This window comes from Hippopotamus amphibius, chromosome 1, assembly GCF_030028045.1.
Source record: "Hippopotamus amphibius kiboko isolate mHipAmp2 chromosome 1, mHipAmp2.hap2, whole genome shotgun sequence".
Classification (NCBI taxonomy): domain Eukaryota; kingdom Metazoa; phylum Chordata; class Mammalia; order Artiodactyla; family Hippopotamidae; genus Hippopotamus; species Hippopotamus amphibius.
In genome coordinates, this window is record NC_080186.1 from 116,800,829 (window position 1) to 116,826,274 (window position 25,446).

A 25,446-nucleotide genomic window follows, 5' to 3' on the forward strand; every position below is an offset into this window, starting at 1 on the left:
CCAGGGCCTGAGAGGTGGGGAAGGGGCACTGCTATTCCATGAGCACAGAGGTTCAGTCCTGTAAGGTGAAAAAGCTCTAGAGATCTGTTGTACCACAATGTGCACATAGCTAACAGTACCATAACGTGCACTTAAAATTCATGAAGAGGGTCGGGACTTCCCTGGTGGCGCAGTGGTTGAGACTCTGAGCTCCCAATGCAGAGGGCCCAGGCGCGATCCCTGCTCAGAGAACTAGATCCCACACACATGCTGCAACTGAGGAGCTGGCAAGCCACAACTAAGGAGCCGGCGAATCACAACTGGGGAGCCCACCTGCACAACTAAGACCCAGCACAACTAAATTAAAAAAAAAAAATTTGTGAAGAGGTTAAATTGATGTTGTGTATTTTATCACAAATATTATATATATGTATAATGTGAATGAGTTCTTCATTCAATCAAGGTAGCATTGTGATCCTCAGGACAGGCAAAGGGTATTCTTTCCATTTTTAACTGGAGAAGGGTTGCTATGAGAGAGAGATAGGAAAGAGGACCAGCGTGCTACCTTGACTGCAAGCCCATTCTGAGGCAGGTCACTTTTAGAAGGTTGAGGATCTGTAACGGATTCCAATATAAAACTCTCTATGGCTGTGCATCTTTTGAAAAATCTTAAACCTTAGGGTACGCTGCACTGGATTGAAAACCACTGCTGCGGAGCCCTGCAGGCTGGATTTCCTGCCCTGTTTCTCTTGGGGGCACGTGCTGTCTTTCCATGACAGGGGAGAAACATAGAAGCTGTCATTGTCCCTCACAGAAGTTGCAAGCCCAACTCTGGCCTCTCACACCCTTCTTTCTTTGCACCCCACTTTCTCACCTCGTAAACTTCTCTGTATACTAGAAGAATCTGTTGATGAGAATTCAGTATCTCAGTGCTATTCATGACTCAAGACTGAGGGTCATGGCCTCTCTCTCATGGAATTGCAGTGAGGACTAAATGGGTTACACTGTGTGCCCGCAAGTTGAATGTGAGTTCAGTTTGGGCAATGAGGGCCCAGAGGTGATGACGCACGGCCTTTGGCCCTTCATGGGGGAGGGAAGGAGCTGCTGACGCTCAGGCTGACAGCACCTGCTGGGATCCCAGAGTTCTACATCTTTCTTTCTCTGTCCTTGGGGTTTCTAAGTAAGATTCCCCCTGCTACCCCCTTGCCTCGGGGCCCATGGCAAAGATCACCAAGTCATCAAGAGGTTCCAAGGAGTGGAAAGGTTTTAATGAACATTACAAAGGGACTGGGTGAGGGGCACACAAACTCCAAATCCAGCCTTTGTTGCCCATTTCAGTGGCTGAGGAGGAAGGAGGGGGCTCAACCCTGTTCCCAGACCCAGAGGCAGCTGGAGGGCAGTCCCTGGACGTCTCCTTTTCCCAGCAGAGGGGCTGAGGGAAAGGGGAGAGAGAAGTCTCTGCTGGTGCTGCCAGAAGCAGGGAGACCTGAAGCAGCAAGCTGACCTCTAAAGTCAAGAGACCCGGAATCAGGCAGGAACATCAGAAGCTGGGAAGAGTAGGTGGACTGAACAGGTGGGGAAACACTTGGCTCCCCGTACAGCATTGTCACAGAGGGGGCCCAGGGTCTGCTGGCTCCAGGGACTGAGACCCTCAGGGAGGCACCCCCAGACGGAGACACTCACAAAGGGGCCCCGATGTCCCCTCCTCCCCCGTTCAGCAATGGTCAGGAGAAGGTCTAGAGGGAGAAGAGAGGGCAGGGGCCTGAGTGGGCAGAGGAGGCTGAGGAGGGGGCGCAGGAAGAGCATCGGGGGAAGGGATGGTGGGAGGGGTCCTCTAGCTGCTGCTCTGCTGCTCCTGCTGGCGGATGAGGTTGGCGATAGGGCTCGTGATGCCGCCTATCAAGGTCCAGTACTCGTCGAAGCTGATGCGCCCATCGTGGTTGGCGTCCAGGTTCTGGATGAGCTTGTCAGCAGCCTTCCGGTTCCCTGTGTCCTGGAGAAGAATTGCGGGTCCGCGATGCTGAGTGGCAGCTCTACAGAGGCCCCAGGCAGGACCCCAGGCAGAGTCCAGGATCTGGCCTGGGCCACTGCTGCCCTGGAAGATGGGAACAGAGCCCTCCCTGGCTCAGGCCTGGGGACCCTGAGGACAGAAGGCTGGGTGGGGATGCGACCCTGATTTGGGAAGGACACCCAGAGAGGACAAGGGCTGCAGGAGCTGGGGGTGGGTGCGAGGAGAGGCCAGGCCCTTGGGTGGGGGGGGATCTCACCGTCAGCATATGGTTGAGCTCTTTCTGAAGCATCTTCCGGAAGCTGCTCTTGCTGATCTTGTTCTTGACCAGGCTGTGCTTGGACACGTACTTGTAGAAGTTTTCCACCAGGACGACCACCGCCTTCTCCAGCTCCGTGTAGGAGTCAGCCATGTCACTGCCTCACGCCTCACGGGGCCTGGGTGCCAGGACGAGGGGTGGTGAAGAGACCCCCCCAGGCCACGCCTGCTCCTCCGTCTCTCAGCCCCTGTCCTCCCATGGGCCCCACCCCCTGGACCCCTGGACCCCCAGGCTGGCTGGTCTTTAGAAGGAGGGAGGAGGCAGGGAAAGGGGAACCCGGGGTGGGCCTGGGGTGGGCGCAGGGGTGAGCCTGGAATGAGAACTATGTGTCTTCTCTCCTCCAGGTGCTCCCCAGCTCAACCGCCTCAGCAGGTTTTCCTGGCCCTTCCCCAGCCCCAGGCGCTGGGCTTGTCTGAGCCCCAGAGAGAACAAGAGGCTCCGTGGGAAGAGGATGAGAGTCCCTGCCCAGCCCTCCGCCCTCTCCATACCTGGCCCACCCAGACGCCCTGCCCCGGGGACAAGCACAGCTGGAAGCTGCTGGGAGGGGCCACCGGGCTGGGGAGGGGCAGGAGCCGTGGCCCCCACCCCCAGGGTTGGCTGAGACCCCCAGCCCCGGGCCACAGAGCAGGAGGCGGAGACCTAGGCTCTCCCCGGCCCCTCCGGCCAGGCTCCAGGACAGTGCGTCCAGGGTCTCAGGCCATGGCTGCTCTTCTCTGGTGAAGGACAATGTCCTGATCCCTCAAGTCAGGCTTTGTGCAGGCCCCCAGGCACCCGGCTAGCCTAACCTCCCTCATATCCATCCCGAAATATACAGCAGGATCCGAGGGCTCTCCCCACCCACCCACCCACCCATTACCTAAGGAGCAGTCGGCCTGTTCTGTCCCAGCTGGTGACAGCTGGAGACGGAGCCTCTGCAGCCAGCCAGAGGCTACACACGTCACCCCCTCACCCCAGGACAAAAGACACTCACATTGCGAGCGGATACAGCCTACTGAATAACAGGATATGAGGGGAGCAGGCGGATCTGCTCTGGGAGTCGCCGCCCATGCCCAGAGCCCCCCCAAGTGAACCCTGGCAAATGAGCCTCCCCGCCCGCCCCCAAGCCCAGGAATGAGTTGCAGCTGCCTTGCCCATTGGGTCCTGGCAAGGGAAGATGGACACTGCCACCAGGGCGTCCCGTGGTTCCACTGAGAAGAGAGGTCTGCTTCTCTGGGCCCCACCGCAACCCCTGCTCCTGCCACCTGCCTTCTAGTCCCCGTCCTGGCCATCCGTCCCTCCTCCCGTGCCCATCGTCCTGCCCTCTCCATCGAGCCGAAGCCTGCCCAAACCGCACCTCCGGGGAAGCCTGCCCTGACCCTTGCCCTCAGTGCCCTCCTCCCCTGACTCCCACAGACTCTCTGGCTTGGCTGGGCCCGCGAGCTGCTGAGGCTGCAATCTCTTCCCGGATCCTGTCTCCCCAGACACCAGACATTCCTTGAAGCAAGGATAGTGTTTCTTATACGCAACTATTGTGTTTTCTGAACCAAACAGTAGGACTGGAAGACTTTGGGACCACTTTCTAAAATCCTGGATGTACAACCTCCCTGCTTTTAATCTCTGCATCTCCCTTCGCCGACAGGGCCTGGCCCAATGTCTTGCTCAAGGTAGATGTTCTATAAATATTCCACTTCCTTCCAGCCCTGATACTGGGTATCCAAGACCCCTGGCCACCCTTCTAAGATTTTTCTTTTACGGAACTTCTTCTGAAGGAAGGGTGACACCCAGAAGGACGAAGCCAAGATGCAAAAAGGAAGGATGCAGGAAGGAAGGAGAGTTGACAGGGAGAGGGGTTAGGCTAGGGCAACTCTGATCAGGAAACCTACCCTTCTCTCCCTTGCCTCGTCCACCTGACCACTCTGGTCTGTGGCCAGAAGAATGAAGCATGGAAACAGGACTGTAGGAAACCGTACTCTTCTTCCAGTACTCTTTATTTGTTGTGTGTAATTGCATGGTTCAATGTTTATACCTTTGCAAGACTTTCATACAAATTCTCTAATATGTTTCCGTCCATGACCTGTCTGCCCTGCTGCCCAGGCCTACAACCAGCATTCCTGGGTATTCCAAAAGCTGCACCCACGTCAGCAAGGACTGTGTCAACCCTTCCCCCAACCAGCTTCGGGAGTGGTGAGAAAATTCAACGAATCCCCAACCTGAACCATCCCAGACCTTGTCCCCCAAGTGAGGAATCCTGTGGGAAACAGGCAGAGGAAAAGGAAAGAAGTGGGTCTGGGGAGCAGTGAGCTCCTGCCCCTCTCTCCACTGGCCGCCCACTCGCCTCCCACCACCTGCCATCTTGGAGTCCAGTCCTGTGCTTCCCTGATACCATGTCTCAGCCTCCACCTGGCAAGACCCAGGTGAGCTCCCAGGAGACATCTCAGCACCTGCTCTCAGGGACACAGTCACCCCAGAGAGCTGGGCTTCAGCTCCCAGGCCTCCCAATAATCCCCACGGCACCTTCTTCTAGTCAGTTGGATAACACTGGAGTTAACAATTTGGACAAAGGCTTGTCTGAAGCTTTTTCTTTAGGAAAGGTGCCAGAGAGGAAGAGTCAGGTGTCACTCCCCTTATTCCCCCTCCCTCCCCTGGGGGCCAAGAGACAGGCTCTGCCACCACACCCATGCCAAGGCCACCTGCCCCTCCTACCTGCCCAGTCCTCCCACTAACCAGGCCAGGGGGTCCCCGGGCATGGGGTTGGGGGGAGGGAAGGCGGTGGGCCATCCCATCAGCCCCTCCCAGAGAAGAGTGGGGCAGGAGGTAACTCCTGCATTGACTTTGTCATAGGTTGATCCTGGCCAGAGAGTGAAGTGGGAAGTGGACAATACATTGGAACTTTTCAAAAAAGTGAGAATGGAGGGACTCATCCTCCAAAGGAGCCTCTCACCTGGGGCCCCCAACCCTCCCGCAAGGTTCTCACTGTCTTCACCTGGGCTGATTCATCACTGAGAAACCAAGAGGCCCCCACCCCGCCCACCTCCATCCAGCTTGCTGACTTCTCCAAACGCCCAGGTTGCCCTGACACCAAGCTCCTGGGTCTCAGCCACCCCAGCCCCACCCTCCCACCCCCAGGTGCTGGGCCCCACCCGTCCAAGTGCCTCCTCTTCACCCCCCATCTCTTCAACTCCCCAGTCCCCTTGCATGTGGAACCCTGAACTTCCACCACACCCTCTACAACTCACCTTCCCTTCCCACCTCTACACACACTTCTTGAGTCTTAAATTGTTCCCAAGTGTTGGGCTATGTCCCTGGACTCCTGTCCCTCCTAGTCACATCCCCTCTAGCGCCTAGGCCACTCTCAAACCTCAGTTCGTCATGCTCTGCGTTCCTTTCATCTATCTCGAATTTGTTCACTCATTTATCCAGCAGTCATTTGCTTTCTCCCTCATTCATTAACTTATTTATTCACTCATTCATTAACTCATTTATTCACTCTCATTTATTCACTCATCCATTTCCTTCTTAATTCACTCATTTGCCCCACTGCCTGCAACACACAGGGAAGGCACAGTCTATACTGGGCTGGTAATGCTTTACTCTATTCGCAAGCCTGTTTCAAATCAATCTCTCCAGCCTCTCCAGCTCCTTTCTCGGTCCCCTCTTCTCCTGCTCTTTTCCCAATTCCAGAAGCTAGTATCTCACACAAGTGCCCCTGCCTGCCCCCCCATCCCCACCCTCACAGGACTCACTGCATCTAATTCACACAAGTGTACACAATCACAGTGAGCGAGGAATTCTGCCATTTCTGATCCCCTCTGCTTGGGCGACCCATCTACCTGGAGGAAGAAGGCTATTCCTCTGAAATTTTTTTCCAGACAGTGAAGTTAGAGGAGTTTGGTGTGGACACACACACACACACACACACACACACACTGCTGCCCCGGACCTCACCAGCACCCAGAGAGCTCTTTTCTAGTGGATGGGGAAAGTCTGAGCTCCCGGTCACCAGCAATGCAGGGCTCCGTCGGCCTCCCAGCACCCCTGCCCTCACCCCCACCCACCTGGACAGGGACCAGGGCCAGTCTGTAGGGCCGGGGGCTCCACCAAGCAAAGCAAGTCAAGCCAGAACCTGCCTGGGTCTTGAGATAGAGCAGCTGCCCAGTTTGCGGGGCCCCTCGCCTGGAGCTCAGGCTCCAGGGGGCCTCGCCCAGGTTCCTGCCAAGCCCCACCACGCCTCCCAAGAAACATTTCCCAGAGTACATGGGGGGCCAGTGTCCAGGACCTGCCTGAGTCAAGAGGTGGAGAGAAACAACCCAGGCGCCTTCCTCCCCTCCCTCGGCTGCTCTCAGGCCCCCTGGACCCTCCCTGGCTTCTCCTGGACCCCATCACCCCTCCCAGACAGCCCCCAGAGCTCAGCGAGGCCTGGATCCGGGGTCTGGCTGCTCCCCAACCCTCATCAACACACATCTGCCCTTTTTCTGTTGGGGGGAATCGGAGCAGCTGCGGGCAAAGCTCCCCCACACTCTGCCGCTCCGCCGGGTGGCCTAGCCCTAGGAGGGGAACCCAGTCAGCTACTGGGCCGGGGAGGAAGTCTTGCCAACCCATCCACTCCTCTGAAGGCCTCTCCAGCCCCCCATCCCCGCAGAAAGCTCCCTTCCCAAACTGGCCTTTGGGGAAAGTTAACAATGAACAAAACCTGCCTGCTCAGTCTCTGCAGGCCCCCTCCTCAGGCCCCTTCCCTGCCCCTTGTCCTGGCCTCCCAAGCCTGTGGGGCCCCTGCGGCAGCCCCAGGCCTCCCAGGACGGGCCTGGGGTGCTCACCTGCCTTCTCGGTCCACCTCCTCTCCCGCGGGGCTCTGGGGCCTGGGCTCTGGCACGGCCAAGCAGCTCCCCGCGCTCAGCCAGCCACGACGCCTCCCCACTGCACTCCCAGAATCTGTCCCACTCCCTCCCGGCCCTGCCCGGCAGAGCTGGCTGGGTAGGGAGGCAGTGCCTGAGCTCCCTCTTGACTTGGCCCTGGGGTTGGGCCCTTGTTAAAGGGATACACACCTTTTTTAACACCCTTCCGCCCCCACCCCAGAGGGAGTGGTGGAAGCTGGCTCTCTCCCAACCCCACCCTCCTAGCCCCGCAGGGCCCGAACAGAATTTACAACTTTGAGAAAGGAAAGGGAAGGACTGTCAACTGCCCTTCTCACCTGGGTCACTGGAAGCCCAGTGTCAGGGACCCCTAACAGACAACGTCAGTTAGCATTCCAGGCCAGCCTGGCCGGCCACAGAAACGTCCTTGCTGTTGGGATTTCAGGAGTGACGCCCGATTTCCGATTTTCCGTGGGCTCCAGTCAGAAGGGCCCAGAGTGTTGCTCCCTGTCTTTCACCTCCAGTGCACCCATCCCTAGGACCTCTCGTGTGCAGCAGAGGATCCCTCTGGAAACACCCCTCCACCCCTTCTCCAAGATACTCAAGGAAACTGGCCAGTGTGTTGTCCCAGAGGCAACAGCTGACACCAGAAGTGACCCACCCCACCCCCCCCAACTCCAGTGACTTCAGCTCACTGAGCTCTCCCTCGGTGTCAGGCTCTCTGCTGAGTACTCTACATCCTGTGTCCAATCCCCATTTTACAGATGAGGAAACTGCTGCTCTGAGAGTATGCCTCAAGTTCCAAGGATCGTTAAGTGGCAGAGCTGGGATTCAAACCCAGGTTGGTCAGCCTGTTTCTCAGCGTAGTGTTTCCCTCGCTGCTAGTCAGCCAGGCTCCAGCACACAGGGGTTCACATCCTTTCCCACCTGTGCACACCGGCGCTCCTCTGCTGTCAGAGGGCCAGGTCCCTGGCAGAATGCAGCCTGTCCCTCAGAGAGAACCAGGTCTCCCCCTTTTAGGCCCGGGGCCATCCTCAACCCACATCCACGGGATAAAGTGAGTCCCCATTCACCTCCACTGCTGACCCTGCAGCCCCACAGGCACCACGCCACCCAAGGACCCTGCCGTTCACCCCAGCACCTCCTCACCCACCGAGCCTTGGGGTGGGGGGTAGTTCATTCAAGACAACATCTTTCATTTTTTCCATATTCTTTATTAATCAAATGATACAAAACAACCATCATTCTGTAAATGCCCAAGCACCCAGCTGGTCCTCTCACTCCCAAATGTCACCCTCCTCAGCCTCTCCCCACCCTGCTCTCTCTCTTCCCCTGCCCTAAGCCAGGGAGACTGAGTCCTGAGAGGAGGCTGGGGCAGACCTGGGGGCAGGGAGGCACCACACTGGACAGTTTGGGTTGGGGAAGACATTAGGAGGGGTAGGTTCATAGACACCCTTTTTAGTACCAAATATCCATTCCTATTCCCAACCCCTTTAAATCATTTCCCATAGCTCAGCTCCTCTCTGCCCTTCCCCTCTACTAAATGACGTGGCCCTTATACCATCCTCAACCCTCCAGTAGCCCTCCACAAACGTCCCTGGCCCCAGCCACCCCCTGAGCCTTCCCCTGGTGGGGACCCCTGGACCCATAAGCTCCACGGAGCTCCCAGGGATGAAGCACACGGAGGCCCCAGGAAGGGCCGTTATGAACCTGAACCTTGCAGAGGTGAGGCAGGTAGGGCTGGGGAACAATGTGGGGGTGGTGGAGAGAGGAGTTTTTATTTGCAGGCCCACAGGCTCTAAGGTCCCCTTTCCCCAACATCCCCCCCCCACCCCTGAACTCCAGGGGAAGGTTTTCAGCTCCCCCGGACAGGGTTCTCCAGCTTCACACTCTTCGCTGCTTCTCCAATCAGCTCCCAGAAACTCCCGAAGGCCAGTTTAGAGTCGCTACAGCTACCCAAGTTGGCAATTTTCTCTTCCAGCCCACAGTTGGTCTGAGAGGAGGGAAGACACAGCTCAGCCAGGCAGCACCTTCCAATCTTCCCACCCCACCCTGCCCAGGGGCGAGAAGCAGGACGTGAGCCTACCTGGCACTGACAAGGGGAAGGGCTGGGGTTTGCCAGTGCCAGGGGCTGTGGCAGTGCGGGTGGGGTCTTGGAGCTCTTGCTTGGGAAGTCAGGGTACTGCCTGGGGCAGGGTCCGCTCCCTCCGTACCGGCATGAGGTGGGGCAGCTGCTGGGTGACCAGGTCCTGTAGCTCGGAGGGGGTCAGCGTCTCCTTCCCACCCTCCACCGAATACTGGTGGAAGTTCTTGATCAGGGTCTCGATGGCCCGCTCCACGTCGCTGAATTCCTGGGCATCCTGAGGGTGAGGGACATGGCCCACGTTACGGAGGCCCCGCCCGCCCTATGACACCCTGCTTCCCCAGAAGCCCGGCAGGGCCGACGGGGCAGAAGTCGGCTGGCAGTCACTTGGGCGCTTGCCCACTCCAAAGCCCAGCGTCCAGCCCCCTTGCCCCCCGCTGTCCTCTGCCCCAAGCCACGGGCTGGGCAAGGCTTCCTCCCCGCCTCTCCCCAGCCTCCAGGCAGGGCAGGTCCCAGCACGAGGCCCAGGCACCCTCTTCAGGGGAGGTCTCTTCTGCATCGCCCTGTGTGGGAGGGGGGGTTCAGGTCTGACAGGCAGGGTCCAGAGCGCAGAGCAAGGCCAAGGTGAGGGGGCAGACGTCCGTGAGGGACACAGACCCTCGGGGTGAAGGAGAGGAGCGTGGGAACAGAAAGGCCAGGGACGAATGGGCCCACCTCCGCGCTGGCTGACCGACACTGCCCCATGCTGCTCGATGCGCTTGGTCCTTTGGTGAGAGTCTCGTCCTACAGCCGGCCCCAGAGGAGCGGGTGGGTCATCATCTGCTCAGAGCAGGGGAGAGGCCGAGCCCAGGGGAGAACTCAGCGTTTCTTTCTCAAATGTCCCCTCTGGCTACACCCCAGGTATTCAGGGCCTCACCCAGTGGGTCAGGGCCAACTCCACGCAAGCCCCGTCCCTGTCCCGGCTCCAGAAGCTAAGGCCAGTCTTGCCTTTAGAGGAAACCCCTTGGGCCTCACCGTAGCCTCCTTCCTCCCACCCCTTCCAACCCCACACCTCTGTCCCCCCACCTCCCCCCGCCACACACACACACACACCAACCTCCGAGGCCTGGCCCCTCAGACCCCCCCGGCCGACTAGGGTAGGATAGGCTAAGCATGCCCTCTGGACCAGGGACAGCCCATTTGGGTGAAAAACCCTGGGTCTCCTTACCTGCTGGCAGACGCTGAGACAGGACTGGAGGAGCCAGCTCACCTGAGCTCAGCTCTTATACCTGGGGGAAGGGAGGCGAGGCAGGGGCTGGGCCTTATCCCGAAGCCGGCCCTGCTCTAGCGGCCGCCTAGGCCGTGAGCCAGCTGCTGGAGGGGGCCCCACCTCCATTGGCCACAGCCCCGAGAGCCCGCCCCCACCCCGGCCACGAGGAGGGAAACGTGGAGAGCTGGGTCTGGGATGCCCCTGGCCCCAGACCAGCAGGCAGAGTCCAGGGAAGATAGGGAGGGGGCGCTGGGGAGGGAGAGAAGGAGGACTTGGAAACACTGAGGCCTGGAGCCTGGGAGGGAAAGCCTGGCGGAAATGTAGGACAGAGAAGCAGAGGGGTTCTTAGGGACGATGAGTCAATCACCGGGAAAGGAGAAGCAGAGGCTGGTCAAGGCGGGTTTTGTGGCCTTGAGGGAATGAGGGACACGTGGGTTGAAAGAGGTCCCCAGGGACCTCACAGTACTTTAATGTGTCACACACACACTCCTCCTCCTCAAGGCAGATTTTGATAGTGACACGCAAGCCTGCCCTGGTCCCAGACCCCAGCCTTGCCTGGTCCATCGGGAGAACTTTGGGTCAGGAGGAAGGAGCCAGAGAAGGGCAGCCTGGTGGAGGGGGCAGACTGAGTGTTGCCTTGACTTCCTTTCAGCGCCCCGCGGCCAGCGAGCTCGTGTGCGTGTGCGAGGCCCACACGGGTTATCTGTCAGCTAGCAACCTCTCCAAACAGGTTGGGCTACCTGCTCCTCCCTGCATCAGAATCCCATGCCTTCCCTGACCCAGAGACTGCACAGCAACCCCTCCACACACACACACACACACACACACACACTCTCCAGCACCCAGATGACATCACAGGGAGCCTGGACAGTAGGACAGTTGGGCCACAGCCCAACCCGAGTGGCCCTCCTCACCTGATGAGGAGGAGAAAGGAAGAAGGCAGGGACGTCTGTGTGGGCCAGGGCAAGGATGGGTCAGGGCAAGGATGGGGTGGTGCTCAGAGCCTGGGTTCCTGGGCTTCCTTCCTAAACTCTGAGATCAGAGCATACCTCCCAGTGCCCATCCCAGGTCTCCTTCTGGGGCTCCTCTGTACTTTTGGCCTCAGTTGGGGTGTCTGTAAGTGTCTCAATGAGGGGACTCTTCCAACATGTCTTATTCTGAGAGTTCTTCTGAAGGGTCTCAACCCAGGGACCCCTCTGAGGGTATCTCAATTTCAGGGTTTTTCCAAGAGTACTTTAGCCTAAGATCTCTAATGTCTCAGTCTGCGGGTCCTTCGTAGAGACTCTCACTGCGGGGGAGCCCCGCTGGAATGTCTCAAATGGACCCTCAGAGTCCCAGCCTGGTGGTCCCTCTGAGGTCTCTCAGTCCGGGGGCACTTAGATGGAAGGTTCAATCTAGGATCCTTTCATGGTGTGTGATGGGGAGCTTGTCTCAGCCTAAATGTGCCTCTGGACTCATAGCTGCCTCAAATGTTGGACACCTGACAGTAAGGCAGTGACAGCCCTTAAAAGGCAGTGCCCCGCCCCTGCTCCCTCTGGTGGCAGACAGTGCAAACCACATGCCCCTCCAGCCAAGAAGGATGGGGAGGGCGGTGCTTGGGTGCCCTAAAGTTCTGCTTCCACAGCTCCGCCACCACCCTCACCCCAGTCCTCGAAGAAGAACCCTATGTTCATCCTTCTGCTTCACCCCTGCTATGGTAGGAGGAAGGAAAGAAGGGTCCAGTGTTCCCAAGCACCCATCCAGAGAGGATCCCAGTTGATCACAGAGGCTCCGGAATTTCAACCCAGTTCCACCTATTCTTGTTTTTGTGACTTAACCTCTCTAAAATCTGTTTCCTCATCTTTAATATAGGACTTAAAAATAGTACCTACCTCAACAGGGCTGTGAGAATTAATTAAGATAATACAAGAAAATGTTCAGCACTCTTCCTGGCACAGAGAACGCCCTCAACACATGTTCACTGCTGTCATTACCACCTAATTACACAAACCCCAGGAATAGGAAAGTGGGAGCCAAGCCCAAGCCCCTGAGCACCTGGTGGGATATGAGCCACCTCACCAGCCCCAGAGATCTGTCTCTACCTTTCGTATATTCATTCATCAACCATGTATTTATTGAGCACCTATCTTGTACCAGACCTGATGCTGCAGAGTATTTGAAGGTGAATAACATCCCTGGTCCTCAAGGAGCTCATAATTTTTGGACCCAGCCTCAGGTGGGGACAGAGCTTTCCCACTCCCTGGTCTCAAGAGGAGAAATCAGGGTGGGTGTGAGTAAGAAACACCTGTGTTTCAAGAAGAAAGCTTTATTTGGGGGGAGTGGGGTGCTACCCAGCCCTGCCACCCCCACCCCCACCCCAGCCAGCTGGCTTTACTTCTTCCGGATCTCCAGGGCCTTCTCCTTCCTGATCTCCTTGGCCAGCTCCCCTATCAGTCTCCAGTACTCGCTGAACTTGAGCTCCGAGTCCTGATTCACATCCAGACTCTTCATCTTCTCATCTAAGGAGCCCACATCCTGAGGAGACACCACAGGGGAGAGTGGGGTTAGAAATGAGAGTTTTGACACAGGGAGAGAGGGAAGAATTGCCAATCACCATTCCCTTCCCTCAGAGAGCGCTAGGATCTGCCTCCAAACCTTCAGGACGAAGCTGCAGCCCCGACACAGCGCTGCCCTGGGGACCAACTCCAAGGGGAAGCAAAGGAGGGAAGTGGGGAATCTGGTTACAGTGTTTGCTGTGGTCTAAATCTACCCACCGTGGCGGATTATGAACCACACACATGATGTCACTGAACGCAGAGAGGGGAAGAGATGCACAAGAGGGGCCTTCAACTGCAGGTACGGGCAGGCTCCAGCCCACCACAGCACCAGCCCTGGGCTAAGCCCAAGGATGCTAGGGGAGCCCTTGCAGGCACTGACTCACTCCAACCACCCCCAGAGCCTTTCAGGCCACCCTCCTCCTTCACAGAAAGCTGGAGAAGCTCACAGCACTTGGCTGTCCATTTGCACAACCCTAATGTCTTCTCATTCTTCCAGCTGGGACACGAGCCGGTAGAGCAGGGGAATGGCAAGAACACCAGGTATCTGGTTTCCTAGGGGGCCCTTGGCAAAGTCTCTCCCGGCAGACCTATGAAATCTAAGGATATTCTAAGCAGGACCCTCATGAGCAAAGGATTTGTTGCCAGGTAGGTAACCACAACCAAAAAGTTGACTGTTGAGTAGTGGATCCCTGTCTAACCAGATAAGGGTGCCTCAGGCAGAGCTCATGCTAAACATTTGAATCAACATTTGGATGAAGGCAGAGAAGGCTTGCCAAATCTATAGATGGCACAAAGCGAATCCACAGAAGGGCTAAACAAGATTTTTTAAAAGCTACAATCATGCTTAATTGTAAAATACTGTAAGCATTGCCAGTGGAAGGCAAAGATGCCCAGTGGAAGGCGGGGAAGGAGAGGAGAAGCATACAATCAGTCGAGAGAAAGAAATAAAAGGTAAAATTGTCGGGAAAGAAGAGCCAAATTCACCTCTTATTATATTAGCAATTATATAATTGTATACCTAGGAAAAACCTAAAGAGTGACAAAAGCTAACATTTCAACAAGTGTAAGCACTTAATAGTGCTGACTGTTCCAAGCTTTACGCTGAACACATTACAAGCTTTGCATCATTTAATCTGCATAATCTGCTAGAATGAAAGGCTGCAGGAGCACAGGGACCTTGCCCATCTTGTTCACGGCCATAATGCCAGTGCCTCAGAGAGTGTCTGGCACATAGTGGAGGCTTGTTCACCACTATAACCCAAAGCCTAGGACAGTGCCAGGACAGCACGTAGTAGGCACTCAAAAAATTCTGGCTGAATAAATGCAAGACCAATCCAACAAGGATGGTATTTCTATGAGTTTACGTCACAGATGAGAAATTAGGGCTCAGAAAGATTAAATAACTAACCAGGGATGACAAGCTAGACACTGCGTTTGAACCGAGATCATCTGACTCAGAGCTTACGCTCTTACCCACTATTCTGTATTTCTTCCCCCAAAAAACTACTAGAAATTATAAAGTATCTGGTGACAATATTAATACGGAAAAACTTATACCAGTTGGAATATATGATATGAAAGATCCCACTTAAAATAGTAGAAAATAAAATAAAGCACCCAGGAAAAAAATGTAGAACTCTATTAAGCTTTTGTGAAGGAAACTGAACTGAAGGATATGAAAGAAAACACAAATAAGCAGAAAAACATACTTTTTTAGAGAGAAAGATTCAATAGTGTAAAGATGTCAATTTTCCCTAAAATAACATTTTTACATAATCCTGATTAAAATATCTACAGGGTTCTTTCTAATATGATTAAATGTTACTAAAATTCTTTTTGAAAAACCATTATGTGGGATCCACTGGTGAAATTCTGAAGAAGAAAAAAAAAACAATTATGAGGGAGAACCAACCTTACAGGTTATCAAAGCATATTATAAAACTACAGTAATTAAATGAGATTGTTTCTAAATAAATAATAAACAGATCAATGAAACAGAATAGAGACCCAAAATATACATAGGAATCGAATAAATAATAAGTGGGTTATTTAACCTCAATAAGAAAATTTTAGCAATAAGTCTGGGAGTTTTTTAATAAGTTAAACTGGGGAAGACCTTTCTAAACATGGCATAAAACACAGAAGTCATCCAGGAAAAGTTTGACAGATCTGACTACATAAAAATTTTTTATGTTCTGTATGGCAAAAACTACCAAAAACAAAGTCAAAGGACAAAGGGAAAATTAGGGGGAAATGTGTGCCATGCACATAATAGACAAAGGCTAATTTCTTTATTCCATAAAGAGCTATAACAAATCAACGTGAAAAGAAAAACTGATAAAAGAACCAAGCAGTTCACAGAAAAGGCAATATACATGTCTGTTTCACTCAGAATTAAAGTGTAAATCAGAACAAGAGACCATCTCCACGCATTAGACTGGCAAAACTTAAAAGCTGGATGAGACCCACTTTGGGTAAGGACGTGGGAAGTAGGCAGTCACGTGCACTGCTGGTGGCCCTGAAAACGAGGACAGACTTGTTGGGGGGCAAATTGAGAATATCCACAAAAATGAAGGACAAACCACCTTTTGACCTAATAGTTATACTGCCAGACATTTACCCTATAAATATTTTCCATCGAGTATGTAAAGATACATCAATATAAACAACAATGTTTGCAAAAGGGAAAAGTGAACACAAGAGACGTGCATCAATAGAGGATTAGCTACATAAACTTGGGTTAAGCTACATATTAGGACACGGTGCTTCGGTTTTTAAAATGGGAAAACAGCCTACAGTCATTGTTACGTTTTTAAATAGTTATTTGTAGAACAGTAGGTAAGATGCATTTATTCATTCACTCACTCAACAAATTTTACTTTTTTTTAATTTTTTTACTATCTCACTCATTCCCTCAGTATTTTATTGAGCACCTGCTAGGAGTCAGACACTCGTCTGAGTGCTGGAGATAAAACAGTGAGCAGATTCCTTTCCTTTATGGAAAAAGAATGTTTCCTACATGGAAAGGAAGGAAATTATGTTACTTCTTGGTACATAAAATTGTGTAACCAAGGCTAAATTGTGAAGGAAGTGTTCTGAAAGAAAGTAGCCCAGGCGCAGTGGTTAAGAACCCAGGTTCAATCCCTGGTCTAGGAAGATCCCACATGCTGCAGAGCAACTAAGCCCGTGCACCACAACTACTGAGCCCGCGTGCTGCAACTACTGAAGCCCATGCGCCACAACAAGAGAAGCCACCGCACTGAGAAGCCTGCATACCACAACAAAGAGTAGCCGCCGCTCGCCACAACTAGAGAAAGCCTGTGCGAAGAAACGAAGACCCAATGCAGCCAAAAAGAAAAAAGAAAAGAAAAGAAAAGAACCCAGGGTACAGGAACAGAGCACAAGGTGATCTCTGCACTCAGTGGTGAAGGAAGGCCATGCTGAGGATTTGCCATCTGAGCAGAAATCTGAGTCAAATGAGGAATAGGCCTAGCAGATACCTGGGGGCTGAGCACTCTGAACCAGGAGAGGAAAAGTGGAGACAGTATAAAGTGGAGAGTATAAATAACTCTCATTGCTTTTGAGGAGTTTTACTACAAAGGGGAGAAGAGAGGTAAGGCATAGCTGGAGGCAATTATAGGGTCAAGGGAGGTTTTCTTTTATTTTAAGACGGGAGACGGTACAGCATATTTGTAAACTGACCAGAACAATCTAGTAGAGAGGGAAATTTTGATGACGAAAGAGAGAAAGAGTAACGTCTTTAAGTAGGTGAGAAGGGATGGGATTTCGTGCACCAGTGCAGGGGCCGGCCTTAGCAGCAGAGACACATCATTCCTGGTAACAGGAAGGAAGGCAGGAAATGTGTTGATCAGTTGGTAGATTTGGAGGAGGAAGCACATAGAAGTTTCCTGATGGCTTTTATCTTCTCAGTGAGAAAATTTCTCAGTGAGAGGGAGACTATGAAAAGAGGTACTGGAGTTTGAGGAGAAAGGAAAAATTGTGAAATGATTATCTGAGAGCTGGTAAATGAATTAACTCAGGAAATGGAGAAGAACTGCCAGGCATTGCTAAGGGTCCTGTTGCAGGTTGTGGTTATCGATTTAAAGTGAAACAAGTCAACCTGGCAGCGCGGTTTCCTCCAGCCAGATTCAGCTGTACGAGCGCAGACGCAGAATGGTCGGTTTCACCAACAAGCTAATGAAGCTGAAATGATGGATTTAACCTGGGTTGGGATTTTTGCCAAAACACTAGGACAGAGAGAAAGAGAATCAAGGGAGTTGAGCAAGTGATTATAGTGGTGAGCCTTAAAACCCAGCTGAGTAAAAAGGGAAATAAGGTCTCAAGGGATGGTGATGGAAGGTGAAAAAGTGGTAGGGTCATGAGACCGAAGGTCCTAGTGGAGTCAGAAAGTGGTGGAGTGGAGGAACTAGACAGAGGAATAGAACTGGAATGACAGGAGGTGGTAGACAGAGAAAGAGAGGCCTGAAATTTAGATTTTGGAGATGATGCATTGGCAATGACAAGATCTAAAGAATGCACAAGGCAGGACTTCCTAGATGGCACAGTGCTTAAGAATTCGCCTGCCAACGCAGGGGACATGGGTTTGAGCCCTGCTCCAGGAAGATCCCACATGCTGCGGAGCAACTAAGCCCATGAGCCACAACAACTGAGGCTGTGTGCTGCAACTACTGAAGCCCACATGCCTAGAGCCCGTGCTCCAGATTGGGAAGAAAACCCAGTTATTATTTGGCAGGGCTACAGGGAATGCTATACTTGAGAACCTGAAGTCTGCTTGAGAAGAGGAAGGTAAAAGTCTAAGGATGTAGGAGATATTGCAAATGACAGACTATGAATTTCAGAGACTGGTTTGTGGGGGTTTTTTTAATCCATATTCACACACTTTTATGTGTCTGTGAATTTTCAGAAAGGATGTAAAAGAAACTGTTGACAGCCTGGGATGATGTACCCATCCAGAGCGGTGAAATGTAAATCCTTACTCCATCCTGTGAGTAAGAGAAAGAAGGATCCTGTCAGTTGCATTGTTGAGGGGATTCCCAGAGGGGGTGGGGAATAATCACAGACCACTTACAGGAACCTCCTACACTGAGATTCTCTGACTCCATGAACTTGGCTGTGTTTTTGTTTTGGACAAACCCTTTCCCATAGCTGGGCCTCAGTTTCTGTATATGTGAAGGGAGGAATTTGCACCATGTTTTCTCTTGGCCTCCTTCTAGCTCTGATGGTCTATGAATCTCCTGGAAGCCAGCAGTGGGTCCAGTCCTGTGTTGGGGAAATGAGACCAGAGAGGCACAGAGAGACACAGCAAGAACCCCACAGCACCATCTGATGAGAGCGTAAAGCCCAATGACACACGTGCGCTCACACAGACATAGGATTACCTCGTTATACACAAACTCACCCCAGGCAACAACACCCAGAACCATCTGCACGTGCAGCCACCACACCCTTCTCCGCAGTACACCTGTGGTCACCTTATCACGTCCAGCAATATCTCCTCACATACAGCGTCCCACAGCCACTGGCTCCCAAAACCTCACACTCGGAGACCCCCCCCCCCCACCACCTACCTTGAGCAAGTGAGGCAACTGCTGAGTGACAAGTTCCTTAAACTCATCGGTGCTGAGGCTGCCCCTCCGGCCCTCCTGCCCTGCAAAGGTGAAAAAGGTGGTGACCACCGTCTCAATGGCCATCTCCAGCTCAGTCAGGGGCTCAGCTGCCATTAGGACCCTGGGGCCGGAGCGGATGTCCTCACGGCGCTGATCTGCAGGAGGGGAAAGGAGAAAAGGAGAGAGTCAGGACAGCCCAGAGTGCCCCTACCCTGGTGTTGCCAGTCAAAAAGCCTCTGCCTGGAGGAGGCCTCAAGGGGAAGTAGGGAAGAGGCAGGAATGCAGGGATGGAGCTGGCGCAGGGGACCAGGATATGGTACCTCAGTGCAGGTGGGGGAAGGAATGGTCACTTCCAGAAACCCCTTCCTCTCTAGGTCTCACAGTCTGGGGGTCCTTTTGAAGTGTCCGTGTCTCAGGGACCCCTGTGTGGTGGTCCCTCAGTCTGGAGAGCCCTCTGTCTGGGAACAGGCTTTCAGTCTGGGGTCCTTCTTTAGAGTCCTCTCCGTCTGGCAGCCTCTCTGTGGGGTTCAGTCCCAGGGGCCCTTTCTTGGAGCTTAACCGGCCTCAAAGGGTCATGAGGTTGTTTGTCTCCAAAGCTTGTTTGTGCAAGGACCTGGTCTCCACCCGCCTGCACTGTGCCCGCCCACACACACACACACACACACACACACACACACACACACACAGGCCGTTCTTCCCAGCAGAAAAGCGGGGGGTCTGGCAAATGCCCAGCCGCGGTCAGGGCTGGCTCAGTCTGGACAGACCCCGCCTCTCCGTCACCCTCGGGGACAGCTGGGCGGAGTGTGGAGGCCAGGAACCCACAGCCCTCCCCGCCCCCGTCTCCCAGCGACAGCGGTCCTGGATGGGGCTATGCTGACTGCCCGCACCCAGGAGGGGCTTGGTACTGGCACTCACAGCCCCCAGAGGGGAGGGGCGCTGGGGCGCTACGGCTGGGGCAAGGGGCCGTGCCCCGTCATCCTCCCTTTTCCCACCCACCCCCTCTCCTCTGCAAGGACTGTGGCTGAATTTCCCAAAGCCATTTCCTGAATCCCAATCTGAGCCGCCTCCAGGGGAGGGACCCGGGAGCCCAGGGCGGAGAAAAGGCGCTCCAGGCTCCCTCCAAGATGAGCGGTTGTGACTCACCGGGACAAGGAGATGGGGTGCAGTAAGCAGGAGCCCTAGAGCCGAGGTTTATAAGCGTCCCTGGAGGGAGGAAGGAGCCCCTCCCAAGCCCGGAGGTGTCAAGTGTCCGTCGTGCCTTGGGAAGAGAGGAGGCAGCCCAATCACACCTTCCGACTGGCTCCCCCCCACCCCAAGCAATCAGGCCAGGATCCCCGGCCCCCACAGCATCGCCCGCTGCAGCCTCCACTCGGTGAGGTGGAGGACCCCCCCCCCCCCCCCGCGCCGGCGCTGCCTGGCCAGACCCCACTCAGGGATCTTGCTTGGGGTCCCATCCCTCCCAATCCAGGGAAGCTGCGGCCCCACTGCACCCCCTGCTCTCGTCAGGAGTGTGTATGTTGGGGTGGGGGAGGGCACTCCGGATTGAAAGGACCAATTGAGGGAGCTAAGCACTGAGAGATCCCATCTAAGAAACCCCACAAGAGGGCCCCTTAGAATGAGATCCCACCAAGGACCCTGCAGCCCAAGACCCCCTACAAAGTATCCAGACTGAGACCTCGTAAACAGAGGGGAACCCAGGCTGAGCCCCCCATAAAGGATACTCTGGATTAAAATCCCTGAGTGGGGTCTCAGGCTGAAACCCCTCAGGGAGACTCCCAAGACTAAATTCTTCCCTGAGACGTCCGCTCGCTAAGCCCCTCAGCCAGGTGCATGCACCTCTTCCCTGCCTAGAAGCACGGGGGGTGGGGGGGGGGGGCGGGGGGGGCAGGGAAGAGCCGAGACGCCCTCTCAGTGCTCCTTCTCGCCAGGACCTCTCCCACCTCCCTTCCTCCTGGGCCCTGCCTTTTGGGGCCCAGCGCTGGGGGAGGCAACCAAGGCTGGAGAGGAGGACACAGGGCAGCCTGTTCCAGCCCAGGAGACAGAGGGCGCCTCTGTCCACTCCTGGCCCCTTGCCCCACTGGGTGTCTGTGAAGGGGTGGAGCCGGTGGGGGGAGTCGGCGGGGGAAGGACAACTGAAGACAGGTCTCCCCACACAGCTCCCCGGTAGCCACATTTGCAGCCCGGTCTGCAGCCTCGTCTGTCTGTCCAGAACCTGCTCCCAGGCTGACAGTGAGTATCCTGCCCCCGCTGCCTTAGGTCCCTGCCCTGGCCAGCCTTGGGGAAGGGGACTTCAGCAGAGCTCCAAGAGTCTGAGGAGGATGGCACTGTGGCACCCTGAGGGTCTGGGAAGAGTTCGGGATTTGGGGGAGACAGAGTTTGGAAGGTGGTGAGGGGAAGTAGGTGAAGGTCAGAGGGAGATCTGGGAGCTCAGTGAACAAGGAAGCCAGTCGGGAACCCAGTCATTGAGCTTCCAGGAGACCAAGCCCTCCTACCACCGAACCCTCAAATGCCAAGCCTCCCTCCATCTCCCAGATGCTGGGGAGGAGACCCAGCCCTCGCCTTGCTTCCAGTGGCGTACGAATAAGAAAGCAGAGGGACCCGTTCCTTCTGCCCACCCCCTCCCCACCCCGCCGCTGCTCCTCCACCCTGCCCCACCCACTGCCAGCCTTGGTCTCTCGGCCACCCCGCCCGGCTCTGCCAAGGGCTCAGGTCCCGGGGACATTGCGGGGCAGGGGTGGCAGCACACGAACCATGCGATACCAAGAAGGGGGCACTATAGGGTGCTATACCCATGCCCACTCTCCCTTCATGCGACCTCTTTCTCCTCCTCTCTCTTGGCCCATATCTTGACTCCGCTTTCCTCTCATTCTTTCCCTCTGTTTTCCTGTCTGCCCCCTCCCTGCCAAGGTCCTCTCGGAATGGCCCCTACACAAACTCCCAGGCTGCCCAGGGCCGCCAGTCAACCTCTGTGTGCCCCTCCTGGATGGGGCTGAGCCACTAACCCCCCTCCCTCCTCCCCTTATCCCCTCCCTCAGCCCCGGCTTGGGTTTCATCTCCCCCATGTCTCTGTGACAACCGCTTCTCATGTCCGGAGTTCAGGTGACATTTACAAGGTCCCCATGGAAGAGTTAGGATGTCATCCGATCAGGGCTCATTGTCCAGCCCCTCAAGCCTGGGGAAGGATGGGGACACCTGATCTGAGACACCTGAGCTGCCCCCTGAGGCTGTGGAGGGGCCAACTGTCCCAAGGCCAAGGGAAAGAGGCCCCCTGGCTTGGCAGTTCCCTCTCCTCAACAGACCCCTCCATTTTTCCCCTCCTCTCTCCCAGCCCCTCGGATTCAGAGGACCTTATGCAGTCAACCTTTATCTCCCCTAACACATACCATTCTCCCTGGTGCCACTGTCCTCACATTGCCCAAGTGAGGCCTGGGGGTAGGAGTGGCCAGCAGCAGAGACAAGATCTCACAGGTGTCTTCTCCCCCTCCCTGGGAGCCCTGGCTCCAGGGAAAAGGCTCAGACATTCCTCTTTCCCTTCCCACCACCGCCCCATAGAAGGGTTGATTCTGCAGAGAAAGAAGAGGAACCAAACTAGAGGTAATGGAGGGAAGCCAAAGAGGCATGTTCAGGAGAGAAGAGTGTAGAAGGACCAAGAGAGGCCCCTAGTCCGCTGACAAAACTCAGAGGCAGTAAGACACCCCGCCCCCCACGAACCCTGGGCCACCCACTCGGACTGCCACCCTCTCCACCAGGCCGACCATGGGCACAGACTAGCTCCTTGCTAGGGGTAGGCAACGCAGTCAAGGCTGGGGAGGGAACCCCAGTCCACCATCTCCAACAGCAGAGCTTGGCTATGCTAGGCAGGCAAGTCCAGGGTAAAAATAGAGCCAGAGGAAGCCAGGCTGGGTCCTGTGACCACCCCCGCCTGCCTGCCCCACCCTCCTCAGTGTCTGTCCAGGCAGCCAGGAGCAACTGCAGAGGCCACCGCAGGCCTCTAGCGCCAGTCCTGCTCCAGCTGCTCTTTCCTCCATGCCCAAAGCCCTGACTCCCGCTGGCTGGGGTATGGGTTGGAAGGGCACAGAGAATGAGTTTAGACTTAGGTCTGTTTGTGTAAAAATCTCAGGAAGGATAAATGGTGGTGGGGCTCCGATTTCATGGCTCTTTGAGCTGTGGGACCCTACCCCAACCCCAGCTACCCCAGGCATGGTCCCCAGCTCACTTCCATGGTGGGACGTGGGTAGGTGAGCTGCAAGATGGGCTCTGAGCTGGAGACGGCGATGGAGACTCTCATCAATGTGTTCCACGCCCACTCGGGCAAGGAGGGGGACAAGTACAAGCTGAGCAAGAAGGAGCTGAAAGAGCTGCTGCAGACGGAGCTCTCCGGCTTTCTGGACGTGAGCACAGTGCGGGGGTGCGGGGTGGAGTGGGTGAGGGGTGGGGGAACAGAGTGGGCACCTCCCTGCCATCTCCCCACCCCACCCCAGCTCAGCCCAACCATCTCCTTCCTCCCCCAGGCTCCCCTCCTCCTCTGGGTTCAAGGCAAAATGCCCTGGTTTACTTATCACCTGTTAAGGGCTAGGCCCTGTGCAGATGCATCAGTAACAAAACACACAGTCTAGAAGGGAAAGACTGACACTGGAAAGTAAATCTTGAATACCAGGAAGCACCCAGGGCCTTAACAGAGGTGCCTGAAAGGATTATGGGAGAATATTAACCTGACTGAAGTGGGACTTCTTCTCCAAAGAGGTGGCACTCGGGCCCCTGGAAGATTATTAGGGTAAATGAAGACATTTTAGGAGGAGGTACAGTATCTGAAGAAGAGTAGAGAAGAAAGAAGATGGAGCGTGCTTGGTAGTTTTGACGGGACTGAAGGATGCAGAAAAGAAGCCACTAGAAAGTGTACCAGCTTTGAGATTTTATGAGACCTGGGTTCAAATTCTGGCAGTGCCACTCTCTAGCTGTGTGAATTTGGGCATGTTCTTTAACCACCGACTGTCAACTTGTTTTTTCTCTAGAATGGGAATAATGAAACCTACTTCATACTATTTGTGCTAGAATTAAATGAGACAGTGCTTGTAAAGCTCCTAGTGTAGTCCTTGTCACATTGCAGGCACTCAACATAGGGTAATTGTTTTTATTAATCTGCCTTACTAAGGAGATGATTCTGTAGGCAACAGGAAGCCACAACTGTTTTCTTCGTTTTGAGGAGGGCAGAAATAGTCCCGTAACTAGAAGTAGTCCTCCCTCTTGCTCATCTCTGCCTCCTTATCCCCAATCAACCACCCCCCATGCCCCGACTCAGTGCTATTGATCTCCCTATACATCTACCTCTCCATCTCCTCCCTCCACAGGCCCAGAAGGATGCGGATGCTGTGGACAAGGTGATGAAGGAGCTAGACGAGAATGGAGATGGAGAGGTGGACTTCCAGGAGTATGTGGTGCTCGTGGCTGCCCTCACAGTGGCCTGTAACAACTTCTTCTGGGAGAACAGTTGAGCAGACGGCCCCAGTGGGCAGCGCCCTTCCCCTCCACACTGCCGTACCTACCCCTTCACCCTGCTTTCCCCTCACCCCACTTTTCCCTCCCCACAACAAGGGCGCAAGAGTCGTGGGCCAGGCCTGCAACTCATCTTTCATTAAAGGCTCCTCTCTCACCAGCTGCCAGCTGCTGTCTGTCTCCTTTGGGGTATGGAAGTGGGTGGGGAAATGAAGGCTGCTCACTCCCAACTTGCCTTATTTGGGGAGGGATCTTATTTGGAGAGAGGTCAAGGGACCATTACATCTTCCTACTTAAGGAATGCTCAAGGCCCAGGAAGGTTGGGGTTCAAGGTTCCAGCTGGAAGTGGAGATGACATCAGCTTCTCAGCTATAAAGCCAGGAGAATTTCCCTTCAACCTCACTGAAGACCTACCATGGGCTAGACATCGTATGAGAACTAAGGACACAGCAGTGAGCAAAATAAACACAACCCTCAACGTCACATAAGTAAAGTCCAGCAAGGGTGCCAAAATATTAAATATGCACACAAACATGCTAGAAAGGAAAACGCAAGGATCTGATGCATGTGTATGGGGGCAGGGGTGTGTCGAAGATGTGTTCATTCACTCATTCTTCAAACCTTTGAGCTTTTTATTGTGTGTCCAGGCATAAAGAAAATCCGGGATAGGTCTGCATCAAAATCCACGTGGATGGATGGCAGATGGCAAGAGAGGACATGGAAGGGGGAGCAGGGACACAAAGGTCCCCCTAAATAAAGATTTAACAATATTCAGGCCAAGTTGGGGAGGGAAGTGAAGAGGAAAATATGGACTGGAGGTGGTGAGTAGGGCAGGATCCAATAGAGATGTGCTCCCAGCACTGGCCCCCAGGCCTTGGCTAGGGCATTTATGGCAATCCACAACTCTCTTACCGGGGCCGGGGTGAACGATGAGGGGAAAACCAGTGCAAATTACCCGGGCCGGTAATCCGCAAGGGAGACGGAGGAATGTTGGCATAAAGAATTGTAGCTGGTCTGCCTTAGCTTGAGGGGTGGGGGGACGCACGAGGAAATACGAACATCTTTTTCAGGGGGACCGAATGGGCTCCAGCGACCCAAATCACTAACTGCAGCCCCCCTAAAAGCTTAGAGCGTGTACTTCCCTGATGGTCCAGTGGCAGGGGGCCCAGGTTCCATCCCTGGTCAGGGAACTAGATTCCCTATGCCGCAACTAAAAGATCCTGCCTGCCACAACTAAAGATCCCTCAAGCCACAACGAGGATCCCTCATCTTGCGTGCCATAACCAAGACCCGATGCAGCCAAATAAATGAATAAATAAAAA

At 54.5% G+C, this 25,446-nt stretch overlaps 4 protein-coding genes across 8 annotated transcripts; 1 reads left to right on the forward strand and 3 right to left on the reverse strand.

The window, feature by feature from the left end:
• Positions 1–1,219: 1,219 nt before the first annotated feature.
• Positions 1,220–7,304, reverse strand: S100A16 (S100 calcium binding protein A16). Of its 2 annotated transcripts, none has more exons than XM_057724785.1 (3): positions 7,100–7,304; positions 2,247–2,424; positions 1,220–1,972 (listed from the first exon to the last, which is right to left on the reverse strand). In XM_057724785.1, exons 2-3 carry the CDS (start codon positions 2,397–2,399, stop codon positions 1,814–1,816), a joined length of 312 nt encoding a protein of 103 aa, XP_057580768.1. In that variant the 5' UTR covers positions 2,400–2,424; positions 7,100–7,304; the 3' UTR covers positions 1,220–1,813. The 2 variants fall into 2 exon arrangements, with proteins under 2 accessions (XP_057580768.1, XP_057580777.1); XM_057724794.1 differs by lacking the exon at positions 7,100–7,304 and adding an exon at positions 3,163–3,299.
• Positions 7,305–8,328: 1,024 nt separating this feature from the next.
• Positions 8,329–10,475, reverse strand: S100A14 (S100 calcium binding protein A14). Its single transcript, XM_057724805.1, has 4 exons — positions 10,426–10,475; positions 9,933–10,037; positions 9,349–9,495; positions 8,329–9,128 (listed from the first exon to the last, which is right to left on the reverse strand). The coding sequence occupies exons 2-4, from the start codon at positions 9,960–9,962 to the stop codon at positions 8,991–8,993; spliced, it is 315 nt and encodes a 104-aa protein (XP_057580788.1). The 5' UTR covers positions 9,963–10,037; positions 10,426–10,475; the 3' UTR covers positions 8,329–8,990.
• Positions 10,476–12,753: 2,278 nt separating this feature from the next.
• Positions 12,754–19,851, reverse strand: S100A13 (S100 calcium binding protein A13). 2 transcript variants are annotated; one of them, XM_057724821.1, is made up of 3 exons: positions 19,775–19,851; positions 18,593–18,786; positions 12,754–12,981 (listed from the first exon to the last, which is right to left on the reverse strand). In XM_057724821.1, the coding sequence occupies exons 2-3, from the start codon at positions 18,743–18,745 to the stop codon at positions 12,838–12,840; spliced, it is 297 nt and encodes a 98-aa protein (XP_057580804.1). In that variant the 5' UTR covers positions 18,746–18,786; positions 19,775–19,851; the 3' UTR covers positions 12,754–12,837. The 2 variants fall into 2 exon arrangements, with proteins under 2 accessions (XP_057580804.1, XP_057580797.1); XM_057724814.1 differs by lacking the exon at positions 19,775–19,851 and adding an exon at positions 18,952–19,257.
• S100A1 (S100 calcium binding protein A1) lies at positions 19,802–24,286 on the forward strand. 3 transcript variants are annotated; one of them, XM_057724827.1, is made up of 4 exons: positions 19,802–19,820; positions 20,788–20,860; positions 22,870–23,022; positions 23,980–24,286. In XM_057724827.1, exons 3-4 carry the CDS (start codon positions 22,882–22,884, stop codon positions 24,121–24,123), a joined length of 285 nt encoding a protein of 94 aa, XP_057580810.1. In that variant the 5' UTR covers positions 19,802–19,820; positions 20,788–20,860; positions 22,870–22,881; the 3' UTR covers positions 24,124–24,286. The 3 variants fall into 3 exon arrangements, with proteins under 3 accessions (XP_057580810.1, XP_057580819.1, XP_057580828.1); XM_057724836.1 differs by lacking the exon at positions 19,802–19,820 and adding an exon at positions 22,184–22,225 and having other exon boundaries at positions 20,739–20,860; XM_057724845.1 differs by lacking the exon at positions 19,802–19,820 and having other exon boundaries at positions 20,739–20,864.
• Positions 24,287–25,446: the final 1,160 nt, after the last annotated feature.